The 13,354-nt window shown below is 43.1% G+C and overlaps 2 protein-coding genes across 6 annotated transcripts in view; one reads left to right on the top strand and one right to left on the bottom strand.

Moving 5' to 3' along the window:
- Positions 1–2,295, bottom strand: part of BABAM2 (BRISC and BRCA1 A complex member 2) — a 404,982-nt gene extending 402,687 nt beyond the window's left edge. For 2 of the 4 annotated variants that reach the window (XM_082745160.1, XM_082745162.1), the window contains exon 1: positions 2,164–2,295. The gene's annotated coding sequence lies outside the window, so the exon portion shown is untranslated. Of the gene's footprint in view, positions 1–82; positions 217–2,163 lie in introns of all 4 variants that reach the window. The other 2 variants (XM_082745163.1, XM_082745161.1) reach the window with 2 other exon arrangements.
- Positions 2,296–2,521: 226 nt separating this feature from the next.
- Positions 2,522–13,354, top strand: part of RBKS (ribokinase) — an 83,194-nt gene continuing 72,361 nt past the window's right edge. Inside the window, exon 1 of one of the 2 annotated variants that reach the window (XM_082745189.1) lies at positions 2,522–2,746. In XM_082745189.1, the coding sequence (XP_082601315.1) occupies positions 2,658–2,746 (89 nt within the window). In that variant the 5' untranslated portion in view covers positions 2,522–2,657. The remainder of the gene's footprint in view (positions 2,747–13,354) is intronic. The other variant, XM_082745190.1, reaches the window with a different exon arrangement.

Genomic DNA, 13,354 nt, shown 5'->3' with positions numbered 1-13,354 from the left:
GAAAGCCAGTACCTGTTTTAATCACTTTGGATAGTAATAAAGGGAAGGACTGCAATGATCTTTCAAAAAATAATTTAGCTACCTTATATGGTGATGACACCCAGAAGACCTTTGAGGCTGTATACTTCAGTACTCAAATCATCCTTTCTGCAAATATAAAATAAGCTCCTCTTCCAACAAATTAACAGATTACTTCTCCCCACCATTCCAAAGTCACTACAAAGTAAGAATAAACATCTAATGTCATGTATCATCAATCATAAAAACCACACTGTACATTTTTGTAACACTACCACTTATAAAGAGCTTCCAAAAACATTATCACAGTTGATCTTCACAATCCTGGGCAGTAGGCAGGTTTTAGAATTCCCACTCTACGGGAGATAAGGATAATTTCTGTCCTTTGTCTTTGAACAGCATACTAACCCATATTAGCATTTTGAAGCATTTTTTTCCTATTCTGTGACATTTCCATTCTTATTTCTATCCACTGATGTCACAGTTCTTGAAAGGATGCTTATCTAGATCATATGCAAAACACAGAAATACTCATCTGGAAAAAAAGCAAAGGATCTCACCTACATTACAAAATTATTCTTCCATGCTTTTCCCCATAATACTTATCATTATTTTACCTCTCATTTCTATGAAAAATGGAAAAAAAATGAACACATTCTGAAAAATCTATGAGTATCAGGCACTCTATCACCCACCTCTACCTGTAATTTCATTTACTTCACCCCAACAACCCTGTTCTCTATTACTGTTCCCATTTCACAGATAGGAAAACTAAAGCGCAGCAGGACTAAGTAACTTGTTCAAAGTCACACACGTAGCAAGAATAAAGACCAGCATTCAAATCCAGATCTCCCTCAAAGTCCACTACACCCATCCTCCTCTCACATAAGCATGGATAATTGCAATTACCAAAGAGAAAGGCATCAAAGTCGCCTGTTTAAAGTGTACAACTCATAAAGCTGGAACAGAAACAAAAAATTAGAAATTTGAACAAATGGTTGCCTGACCACGAGAAACACGTTTGACTACAGCTGGTCTGCTGCCAAAGCTGGCCTGAGTGACCCGCCAGTCAAATACCACAGGGAAGAAACCTGCACCAAAAGCCAAACTATACTTAAGGTGACAACAGCCCATTCCAATTCAGCAACTGTCAGGACCTTTGACTAACACCTGAAGGAATGAATTTCTTTGTGTTAGAACTGAGACAGTACTATTTTTTGACAGTGCAAGACATCCTGCAGCATTAAAATGTTTCAACCGGAAGTGTAGTGACTTCTCTAAGACAGAGGAGAAATAAATACTCCAAAACCAGAGGTCACCAAACAGCCAAAGATGATGGTTCTTCGGTGTGATCCTTTTGAGCCAGGGACACGGACAGGGGAACACCTACAATAGTGGCTTTCACACACCACAGTTCCATGAGAGATCCCAGCTAGGCACAAATTAACAGTGGCCAGCCTCCCCTATGTGCTAGCTGTGCGATTTCTATTTCCTGATTTTGACGTATTACAAAAGGAAAATGCGGAAATACAATTTTTACAGGGACTGCTGCTCGAAATAGGGTCACATGAGGTCCTCGAAGGGGAGCCTGGGGACTACAAAGACGTCTAAGGCATCGTCCAGTATCTCGCAATTAAGATGAGATGACAAACACGGAAACGTGTGCCCTGCTGACGTCATGGAACGGAAAGGGGTGGCGTCCTGCTGCGTCACCTCAACGTCATAAAGCGCACGAGGGAAGTAAGTGGGGAAGCAATTTCTCCAGGGGCAACATTCAAGAAAAACAAGTCGGCTCGGACCCAAAGAATGACCACCCCACTCTAGGGGCCATCTAAAAAGGGATACTCTCCCTTTTCCCAAACTGTATGGTCCCCTCTTCAGGCGGGCATCAGAAAGGAGTCTGAGGTTATTGAGGGAGCAGGGGGCGGGCTAGATATGCAAAAAGAGCTGCCTCTGGCCTTGGGGGGGGGGGTCTCGTTCTTGCGGGGACCAGCGTGATGGGGATAAGCAGGGCATCTTCGGAACGGGGGCCTTCTCTATAGGAAGAGGCGGCGAGCCCTGGGCATACTTAAACCACGATCCTGTGCACAGGCCACCTGTGCGACTCGGGATCCAACCTCCCCGCACCAGCCCCAGTCCAGGTACCTGGAACTTAGTCCGATCGGTAACCGGCGACTACGTGGGGTACAGGTTACCCGAGCGCGCCCCCGACCGACGCACCGACCTGCGCGCGCACCGCGAGCCGGATGCGTGCGCGCCCCCGGACGTCCCGCCCCGCCCCCTCTGCGGCCCTGGAGCCGGGCGGCGTGCGCGCCCCCGGACGCGCCAAGCCGGGCACTCGGAAGGGCGTCCCCGCCGTGCCTGAAAGGTCCTTCCTCCGCGCCCGCCTCGTGGGTGGCGAGCGGCGTGGAGTCTGGAACTCTCAGGAGGGCTCTGTAACGAGAGGGGGTGCAGAGAGACCGTCCCGGGAAGAACAGAGGGCGGCTGGGGGAGGGGTTATTTCGGGCAGTCAGGTGGGCGACCCGCAGAGGCGTCTGGAAGGCCCGCGTCGTTAGGGAGCGTAGGAGCGGCGTTCCTGGTTACGGGGTCGGGCAAAGGGCAAAGGTCAGCCGCCGGGGTGAGAGCACCTCCTTTGGGCCATGGCCGCATCTGGGGAACCCGGCCGGCAGTGGCAGGAGGAGGTGGCCGCGGTGGTAGTGGTGGGCTCCTGCATGACCGACCTGGTCAGGTTAGTCCGGCTCAGTACGGAGAGCTTGCGGTGGAGGGAGGGGGCGGACTGTGCTTGGCACCGGGCACCGGAGCTCCGGCGACGGAGAGTGCCCGCTTGGGGGTGAGCGGCCGGTTTCCCTAGCCCGCAGCCTGCCGCCCTGGCGTGGAAGAGGCCGAATGGGAGGTGGTAAGGTTAACTGTCAAGTTCGGGAACGTGAGAGGCCAGGGTGTAGTGGAAGCTCTTCCTGTTACTGGAAGCGCCCGCCAAGACCTGCTCGGGTGTTTCGACCCGTCGGCCGAGCCTGTCCCCTGACTAGCCTGAGGAACCTTGATCAAGTCGTTTGATCTCTGAGAACGTGCCCACCTCCCAGTGTTGTTGTGAGGACTGAATGAAGGAAAGTGTTTCGTGAACGGTGACACGAACCAGGTTGGGTATTAGTCGTCTGAACTCGAATGAGTGGAACAGGGGTCAAAAAGTCCAAAAGACAATCGATCCTTCGTGGCGTCACCTTTGACCATATTGGCTGTTGGCATTCCTTGCTTTTCAGTATTATGTGGATCAGTATAAGGGTTATCTTACGGCAACACGAGTGTGAATCAAAAACCCATAAACACGAAGTTTACAACATTAAAAAAACGTGATAAAATAATGAAAATCTGCTAACTGAAAATACATTGGTTGGAGAGATCCCTAATTTTTCCCTTTTTTTTTTTTTTTCTTTTTTAATGAAAATGGCAGAGTGCCTAGTTGGCTGGGTACTGGAGCATGCAACTCTTGATCTTGGGATTGTGAGTTCAAGGCCCACCTTGGGCTTAGAGCCTGCTGAAAAAGAGAGAGAGAGAAAGAGAAGGAAAGGAAAAAGGAAAGAAAATGGCTTTCCTGACTATAACAATAATATATGTTCATTATAAAAAAAAAAAATCAGATATTCCAAGAAAATTCTACCATTCAGATTGCTTCTGTTTAATATATTTGTGACTGGTTTTTTCAGATATGCTATTTTTACATTATAAATATTTAAAATGATCGGGGATACTACAGTAAGACCTCATCTGTCCTGCAACGTTGCTTTTCCAAAGGATAGCAAGAGAGCCTGAAAATAGGTAAAAAGGCCTTGAGAAAATCAAGTCACCAGATCTCTGCCCCACCTATGTTTTAGAAAATAGTTCCAGGGTCTGTATGTAACCAATTTAGTCTTATGTTGCTTAAATTATTTATAAGCTAGGTTATCAAATTTCCAGACAAAGAGTAGAAAGGGGGAGAGACTGCTAGTGATTGCCAAAAACATACTTTTATAGGTGCAGTGGCAAAAGAGTCAGAAAACTAAACAATTTTCCCGTGTACCCTATAAGTGTCAGGTTTAAAATTCAGAGCCACTTTCTTCTTAAACTAAGTCTGAGCTTTCTGTGAAGCTTGACCATCAAACGTTAAGGATAACAATACTTAATAAAATGAATGTTCTTCATAGTTGGGGGAGGGTGGAGTGTCAAGGGCTCACGTAGCATCTGTCGGGATTTTATAATCTTATTTAAGAGCTAGAAGAATTTGGGGTGCCTGGATGCCTCCATCAGTTAAGCATCTGACTCTTAATTTCAGGTCAGGTCATGACCTCAGGATTGTGGGATTGAGCCCCAGCGTGGAGCCTGCTTAAGATTCTCTCTCTCCCTCCCTCCCTCACTTCCTCCCTCTCTGTCTTAAGAAATAAAACAAAACAAAAAAATCTAGAGGAATTTAGAGAGTTTATTCCACCTCTTCAGTTCATAAAGGAGTAAACTGAGGTACAGATAAATAAAAAAACTCTTACATTGTATATAACCTAATTTTTCTTCTCTCGCCATTTTCTTTCTTTTGTAAAATAACCAGGTGTCTACTTCTCATGAATCACTAGTAAAAGTTTTACTCCCTTAGAGACTGTCTTACAGCTTTTCTGCAAACTACTTATGGTTGCTGATTACTCCTGCCTCTGAAGATCTTTACAAATACCCGTTTTTATTTAAAATCCTTCATCTGTGATAGACTTGGGTCCGACGTTGCTAGTTAGGGTATATGTCATATTCCCGTTAGTTTCCTCTTCCTGCCATAACAAATTGACACAAACTTAGTGGCTCAAACAATACAAATTTAATACAGTTCTGGAGGTTAGAAGTCTGACACAGATCTCACTGAGCTAAAATCAAGACTTCTGTAGGCTGCATTCCTCCTGGCAGCTCTAAGGGAAATCTGTTTTCGTGCCTTTTCCAGTTTCTAGAGGCTGCGCACATTCCTTGGCTTATGGCCCTTTCCTCCATCTTCAAAGCCAGCAGTGGTCAGTCAAGTCCTCACATGGCATCACTCTGATGCTCACTCTTTGCCTTCCTTTTCCACATTATAAGAACCCTTGTGATTATGTTGGGCCTAAATGGATAATTCAGGGTAATATCCTGATTTTAAGTTAGCTTATTAGCAACCTTAATTTCCCTTGCCATGTAACATAACATTCACAAGTTCTGGGCGTTAGGAATGTAGACATCCATGGGTCAGGGTGGGGGAGGAGTGGAGGGACATTATTCTACTTACCGCAATGATGAAGCTTAAAGTTAAAAATCTTACAATACTTAGAGCTTGGGGGATCACTGAAGCCCCTCAGTCCATTCTCCACATTTTAGAGGTGAGATAACTAATAGACTTGTTAGATGACTCCCCTCCACCCTGCCAAATCATACAGACAGTTAGGGGCACAGAGAAAGTTGGAAACTCATGTTTCCCAAGCTTTATCTTTCCATTATATCATCCTGCCTCTACCTCTGCCTCTGGCTGGTATTTTTGCCCTTTGCATCTGCAGTTCATTTGAAGACTTGCAGTGTGTGCATTGTTTGCTTTGTAAGCTGATTAAGAAAACTAAGGATTTATAATCAAGTCTAGAGATGGTATCTCCGTGACTGTCCCTTTATTTCTTGGTTTCCCTGGACACAGCCTGGACACCCTTGCCTATACCACAGACTCACTTCAGAAACAAAACTACTTCAGTAACCAAGCCCTCTTGGACAGCACCCAATCCAATTCACTTTATATATTACATTACTGTGTGCCAGACACTGCTAATTCAATCAATGAGCAACTCTTTTTTTCATGTCTGATTTCAGTTTGCTATGAATAGTAAGCTCTGTGTACTAATAATTTTAAAATATCATTAGCACATCCAACATGGCAAACCATGAACATTGTTTAATACCCACCTATGTTTACCGTCATTCTTTTCCTGAACACCCATCTCTGAAGTTCCACAGTGCCAAGATAAGAGAAATCAAGCTTGCGGAAAATTAAGTCAGACTTCCTCCAAAGACAGGATTCCATGAAAACCCAACAAGAAGTGATCTTCTTTAGAGATCAAGTTCACAGATCTTTGTCAATCATGCTTTCACTGATCATCTTTATTTCTTAGGACATGTATCATCCATCTCATATTCAACAAATATTTAGTGACTTTTTATATATGCCAGGGACTTCCCTAAGTGCAGAGGATGCAACCGTGAAAAACACAGCCAGGAGACCCTGCCTCGTGGGGCTCACATTCTAATGGAAGAGACTGTATCAGTAGAAATAAGTAAAACACGTAGTATGTTAGATAAATGCTAAGGAGGAAAGTAAGGTATGAAAGGGAAATGGGAGTAGTAATTTTAGGTCCTTGCCCATAGAAAGCCTCACTGAGAAGGTGATTTTGAGTAAAAACGGAAAGGAGAGAAGGAAGCAAGCCATACAGATAACCAGCGTAAGAGCATAAGGGCCTGAGGCGGAAGCATGCCTCTTACGATCAGTGAACAACAAGGAGTCCAGTGTGGCTGAACAAGAGAGGGAGGGAGGAGAGCAATTAATGATTAAAGGATTTGGGGTCATACCTTGAATAAGATGAAAAGCCATTGGAGGGTTTGAGCAGAGAGGTGACCTAATCTGATTTACATATTAATATCACTGTGGGCGCTGTGTGAGAACAGACTGAAGGCAGGCAAGGGCAAAAGGGGGAGACCAGAGTCTTTGCAATAATCCAGGCAAGAAATGACAGAAGCCTGAAAACAGTCCATGAAGATGAAGCGAGCATCTTTTTTATTATATATTTGAAGGCAGAGCGGACAGGATTCATTGAGGATTACAGACGGGTCAAGGATCACTCCCAAGTTCTGTGGCCTCTGCATGTGGAAGGGGAAGCTGACCTTTGCCAAGAAACAAGATTGGGAGCAGAGCAAACTGGCTGGGGAGAGGGCAGTATCAGGAGCTCAGGGTGGACATGTGAGATCCGAGTTGCCTGTTAGATCCAACTGAGGCCGTTAAGAAGACAGATTACAGGAGTTTGGACCGGCTGGAGATAATAAATTTGAGTGTCAACAGGGTGTTGAGGATATTTGAGGCCTTGAGGCAGGATGAGATCACTGAAGGTCTGAACTCCTAGGGCAATCCAACATCTATGGCATACGTTTTTTACATAATTTATCTCCCATTGCCCAGTCTCTCTGTACCCCTAAAACTTGCTTTGAGACAAGCTCAATACAAACCCATGTTTACATTTCCATGGTGATAGACTATGATGTCAGCTACAACCCTGTGTTATCCTTTTACATGCTCCAATTAAAAGTGATGGCTTGAGAGATAAGACTTATGTTCAGCCAAGCATCTAAATTTAATTTTTGGCAAGTCAGGAAATGATTGCTTAATTGTCAAAAGATTTTAATTGGATGGCGGAATAAGTGATTTTAGAAGCTTTTCAATCCAAAGTGGATGAAATGTAGGACCTAGATTACTTATAAAAAAAAAAAAAAAGCCAAAAATGTACACCATACCTAGAAAAGGTTACCTGTGCCTAACATATTACAGTAACCTCTATCCTGCATTCCATCAGAAGCCTCTTGACTTGTTATATTTGAAACAGAAAAAAATCTTCTCCATCATGTTTTCAGTAAAGTAAAAGCCAGAGGACTGTTGACCTAAGGAGTGTCATGCATTCCCGGTGCCAGAGGAATATCCTTTATTATCCTTTCTGCTCCTTAAATTGGTCTTGAAAGTCGTATATCTGTTACCAACTCTTAAATTAATATTTTGGTAAACATGTTTCTGTCAACCAGATTTCCTAACATCAAAAGAGATCATTCATGGGAAATTTGCTAATTATGGTCCCTTTAAGGAAAACACATTAAAAAGTAAACTGCACCTGTCAGAACAAGCACACCTACCGTGTGGTATTACAAACATGTTCCTTCAGTGACCCCTGCTCTGCCCGCTCTTCATGCCTTCGTACCTTCGTCTCTGCACTCTTGGGAGGAGAAGGTTGGGTAGGCTTCGTGATGAAGGACTCTCTAGAATTTCAGTCACTTGAGTAGCTATTAAAAGATTGGGACTGTGCTAAGTGCTAGGGATACCGCGATTAGTAAAACATAGTCCTTGCTCCTGAGGAACTTCTAGTCCAAAAAAGAAGGCAGACACAAAGATCATTGGAGTGCGATGTGGTTAGTGCCTGCAGGTTCTGTGGGAGTAGAAGGAAAACGGTCTGGTTGGGATGCCTCCGGAGCCAAGTTGTAGAAGATGAGCAGGTGCTAACCCAGCAAAAAAGAGGAGGGAATACATTGTGGCCAGCTGGGATAACCCCCAAGAGCAAAGTCACGGCTGTGGGTATCCATGGAGCATGCTGGGACAGCCGCAACTAGGTCTGTAGAACATCAGAGGAAAGATGTTACAGAAAGGTCGTCTCAGCCATGCTTGGGTGTCTGAGTTTCAGGAAGCTCAAATATATTCTTTCTTGATTATTCATGATGATGGGAATGTGAAAGAAGCATGAGCACCAAAAACCAGAAATTGTAGATAAGTTAAAATTTTTTTTTAATTTTTTTTAATTTTATTTTTTATAAACATATAATGTATTTTTATCCCCAGGGGTACAGTGAATCGCCAGGTTTACACACTTCACAGCACTCACCATAGAAGTTAAAAGTTTTAATAATTGATTCCAGAATACATGATTTTTTTTGTATGCTGATTTATCTTTCTAATTATATTTTGCTTAGGATAAAATTAATTCCATTTGTATTTCCTTAACCTACACCAGCAGATGGCAGGAAGAAGTAGCCTAGATAATTACAGTGTGGTGACAGAAATCATTTTGAAATTTAAAGTTTACTATAATTAATTGGCAAAATAGAAAATAAAATACCGGTTTTGTAGTTATCTGTCCCTATTCCTACTTGCCTTCCTCAATGAATTTAAATGGTTTTCATCAGGAACTTCGATGAATGCTTTAGTCTCACCATTTCCCTTTCTACTCTGTTTTTCTGCCTCCTGATTTTCTCACGTACCTTACTGCATCCTCCGGTTGTCCGGTCCCCACTCACTAACCCCCCTACACACGCATACTTCTCCTGCCCTCCTCTCACACGTTCTAGCTCCAGGATTAGCTCCTTCTCTACCTCTCTCTCCAAGCTTCTCTTCTTTGTCCAGAACTTTGCTCAGCTGGGAGGCAGGAAGTCTGTGTACAATTATTCAAAAAGGTGAGTTGACATCAGATGGCATTATAATTTTTAAGGACTTTTTTTTAAGATTTTATTTATTTATTTTACAGAGATCACAAGTAGGCAGAGAGGCAGGCAGAGAGAGACAAGAGACAAGGAAGCAGGCTTCCTGCTGAGCAGAGAGCCCGATGTGGGGCTCGATCCCAGCACCCTGGGCTCATGACCCAAGCCGAAGGCGGAGGCTTTAACTCACTGAGCCACCCAGGCGCCCCTTTAAGTATGTTTCTAACTACTTGCCTCTCCAGTGTCTTCTGTACTCAGTCTTCAATCCTATGTCAGAGGGATAAAGGAGGATTCGGCCCCTTTATTCTGGCCATATGCCTTTTTAATAACTGGTTTACTTTTCTCCTTGGACCACGCTCATATGCACCATTTCTACACTGCTCTCACCTCACTCTGTGCCTTCTTGTGTACACAGGCGTCTGTCATCCCAGTTATCTGTATAAATGTCTTTTAAAGTGTAGAACATTCATTCAAAAATATTTACTTCTGGGGGCGCCTGGGTGGCTCAGTGGGTTGGGCCTCAGCCTTCAGCTCGGTCACGATCTCTAGGCCTGGGATCAAGCCTGGCATCAGGCTCTCTGCTCAGCAGGGAGCCTGCCTCCCTCCTCTCTCTCTCTGCCTGCTTCCCTGCCTACTTGTGATCTCTCTCTGTCAAATAAATAAATAAAATCTTTAAAAAAAAAAAATTTACTTCTGGGGGCACCTGGGCGGCTCAGTCAGTTAAGCCGCGGCTCTTGATTTCCACTGAGGTCATGATCTCAGGAGTCGAGGCCAGTATCAGGCTCCACGCTCGGGGGGGGAGTCGGCTTGAGGATTATCTCTCGGGATCCCTCTGCCCCTCCCCACCGTGTGCACCACCCCCCTAAAATAAATAAATAAATCTACTAAAAAATATATTTACTTCTGACCATGATGGAGTGACTAGTACCGGCCTTACCTTCCCACCATAAACAAGAAAATGGGATATATAAGGGACAAAATATATGAAGCAGCTGTTTCAGATGTTCGACAACAGGCGTGTTATCCCGACAAGAAAGGGAACAAACAGGAGGGACATCACTGAGCATGGCATAGCGAGAAGAAGCTCAGGGAAGTATGGCAAGATCAGTGAGTTGAGAAAACTGAGTTCATAGCTTAGGGATACTCATGTGGCTCAAATGTGTGGGAACATGTACTGGAGAGGAAGGAGCTAATCAGGGAAGGGTCCAGAAATCTGCATGAGTCCCCTTGAGTGTGTTGCTGAATTCTACATGGACAGATGTAGAGACTGCACAAAGCCAAGCACTACTAGAGAGCTCTAAGCTGAACATTTCACAGACATCATACAGAAACGGGAGATATTGCATTCTATTTGGCATAAGAGACTTATTGAACCCCTGGAGCATTCAGAAGGACCACAACTTAGTAAAGGAGGTAAACTTGCCCCAAAGTAAAGGCTACTCGAAACTGTCCCTAATAAATCTCAGAGGCAATCCTCAAAAGGACCAAATAAATTACTTAGCTGCCCAAAAAAGGCAAAGTCTAATCCTTTAGAAAAACACAACAAAATTAAGACACTCAGCAGTGTAACATTTGCTATATTCAGCATTCACTCAAAAATCAACAGTCATGCAAAGAATCAAGAAAATGTGATCCATAACCAAGGGGAAGAAAGCCAACCAAACCAACATAGAGAAATGGCCAGGATGGTGAAATGAGCAGAAAGGGATTTTCAAAGTGCCATTATAAAATGCCCATTGATTCAAAGGAAAATCATGACTGGGGTGAGGAAAAAAGTGGGAAACACATTAAAAAAAAAAAAAATAGATGGGATACCTGGGTGGCTCAGTGGGTTAAAGCCTCTGCTTTCGGCTCAGGTCATGATCCCAGGGTACTGGGATCAAGCCCCACATCGGGCTCTCTGCTCAGCAGAGCCTGCTTCCTCCTCTCTCTCTCTCTGCCTGCCTCTCTGCCTACTTGTGATCTCTGTCTGTCAAATAAATTTTTTTAAAAATCTTTTAAAAAATAGAAGTTTAAGAAATGAAAGTATTTTTGCAATGAAAAGTTCACTTGATGGGCTTATCAGCAGAGTAGACATTACAAAAGAAAGGATCAATGTACTTGAAGACCGTAAGAGCAATTATCTAAACTGAAGCATAGAGGGAAAAATGACCAAACTACACAGTCTTTGTGATGTGAGACAAGGTGACTGTCGTTTGTGTAATCAGAATCTAAGAGAAAGAGTAGGTGAGGCACAAAAAATATTTGAAGAAATAATGACCGAAAATTTTTCAAATTTTTTCGAATTTTATGAAAACTATACATGGTCTAAGAATTTCAAAGAACCCCAACCAGGATAAGTATACTGTAAACCACAAAGCCCATTGTAATCCAATCCCTGCAAACCAATTATAAACAAACTCTTAAAAGCATGGGGGACATTAGAGATAAGGGAACAGACATTACAAATAAGGGAACAAAGATTCATTACAGACTTCTTGTCGGAAATAATGCAAGCCAAGGGGGATAAAATGAAATCTTTGTAAGTCCTTAAAAAGTAAACTGTCAACATAGGATTTTATATCCTTCAAATAGGTAAGGGAAATGTAGGAAAATAATAGAGAAGGTATCACCAGAAACTCACACTACAATAAATACTGAAGGAAGTTCTTTAGGCAGAACCTAAATGAAGCTAAAATATAAGCCGAGATCTACCCAAGGGGACGAAAAGCCCCAGAAAAGGTTAATATGTGGGCGAATGCCAAGACTTCTTTCCTCCACTTCTTAATTTCTTTAAAAGGCAATTGATGGTTTAAATAAAAAAATAATAGCGTAAAATAAAAAAATAATAGCAAAGTTTTATATCACATAGAAGTAAAATATGTAATAGCACAAAGATTAGGAAGGAAAATGGAAGAATAAATTACACTTACAAGTAAAGTGGTGGAGCAATGTTTGAAAATAAGCTGTGATAAGTTAAAGATGCTCATTGGAAACCTCAGATTTTTAAAATAGAAAAAAGGGAGGGGCACCTGGCTGGCTCATATGGTGGAACATATGACTCTTGCTCTCAGGGCTGTAAGTTCAAGTCCCATGTTGGGTATAGAGATTACTTAAAAATAAAATCCTTTTTTTTTAAGATTTTATTTTTTTATATTTATATATTTTAGAGAGAGAGAGAGAAAGAAAATGAGAGGGGAGGGGTCAGAGGGAGAAGCAGACTCCCCCGCCCAGCAAGGAGCCCGATGCGGGACCCGATCCAGGGACTCCAGGATCATGACCTGAGCCGAAGGCAGTTGCTTAACCAACTGAGCCACCCAGGAACCACGAAAAATAAAAACATTTTTTAAAAAATGGGAAAAAAAGGAGTCAACATCAGTAGTGAAGATGAAATAATTAATCCAAATTAACCCAATTAATCCAAAAGAAGATAGGGATGGAGGAGAGAAATGAGTATTGTAATATCAGACAGTGCTATTGATCTGAAGAAAATTGTTGGGAAGCAATGAATGTTTTTCCCATAAATGTTCCCACATTTCTGCATGATCAGGACTTTCTGAGCAAAGATTGCTAGCACCAGGTTTAAAAAATGTTTGAATGGCAAACCTTGCAAGTCAGAGACTTCTGGAGAGATTTTGGGACTTCTTCCTTGGACACATTTATTTACATTCGAGGGGTTGTAAATCTAGAGACCTCCCACCCCTCATTCCCCTGAGAGCGTTGGTTTATATTACAAAGCAAAGGTCACTTGGCTGTGTTTTCTCCCTCTCCTTCCCCACCCCGGAGGGGAGGAGGAGCAACAGCTGTGTCAGCTTCCATACAAACTCCCAAGAATTCATTATTTGGAAGTTCCTCTCATGTCACCCTGGGGAAGATTGGGACACAGAGAGCTAACACAATTATGAGTAATTAAAAAGCGTCTCTGATCCAGAAACACAGTATTCCTTGTCCGAATGAATTAATAACTTAACAAAAATTAGGTATAAGGACATCTCTCATAAGGTGGTCTGGGAAGACCTGAGGAGGTAACATCTGAGAGATGGGAAGGAAGGCAGCCACGTAAGACCATAACATACTCCTTATTGGCTCTTCCCGTGCCTACTACACTTTTTCA

This window comes from Mustela nivalis (genome assembly GCF_964662115.1).
Source record: "Mustela nivalis genome assembly, chromosome: 8".
NCBI lineage: Eukaryota > Metazoa > Chordata > Mammalia > Carnivora > Mustelidae > Mustela > Mustela nivalis.
Note: the sequence above shows the minus strand (reverse complement) of the source record. Positions and strands in the feature narration are given on the sequence as shown.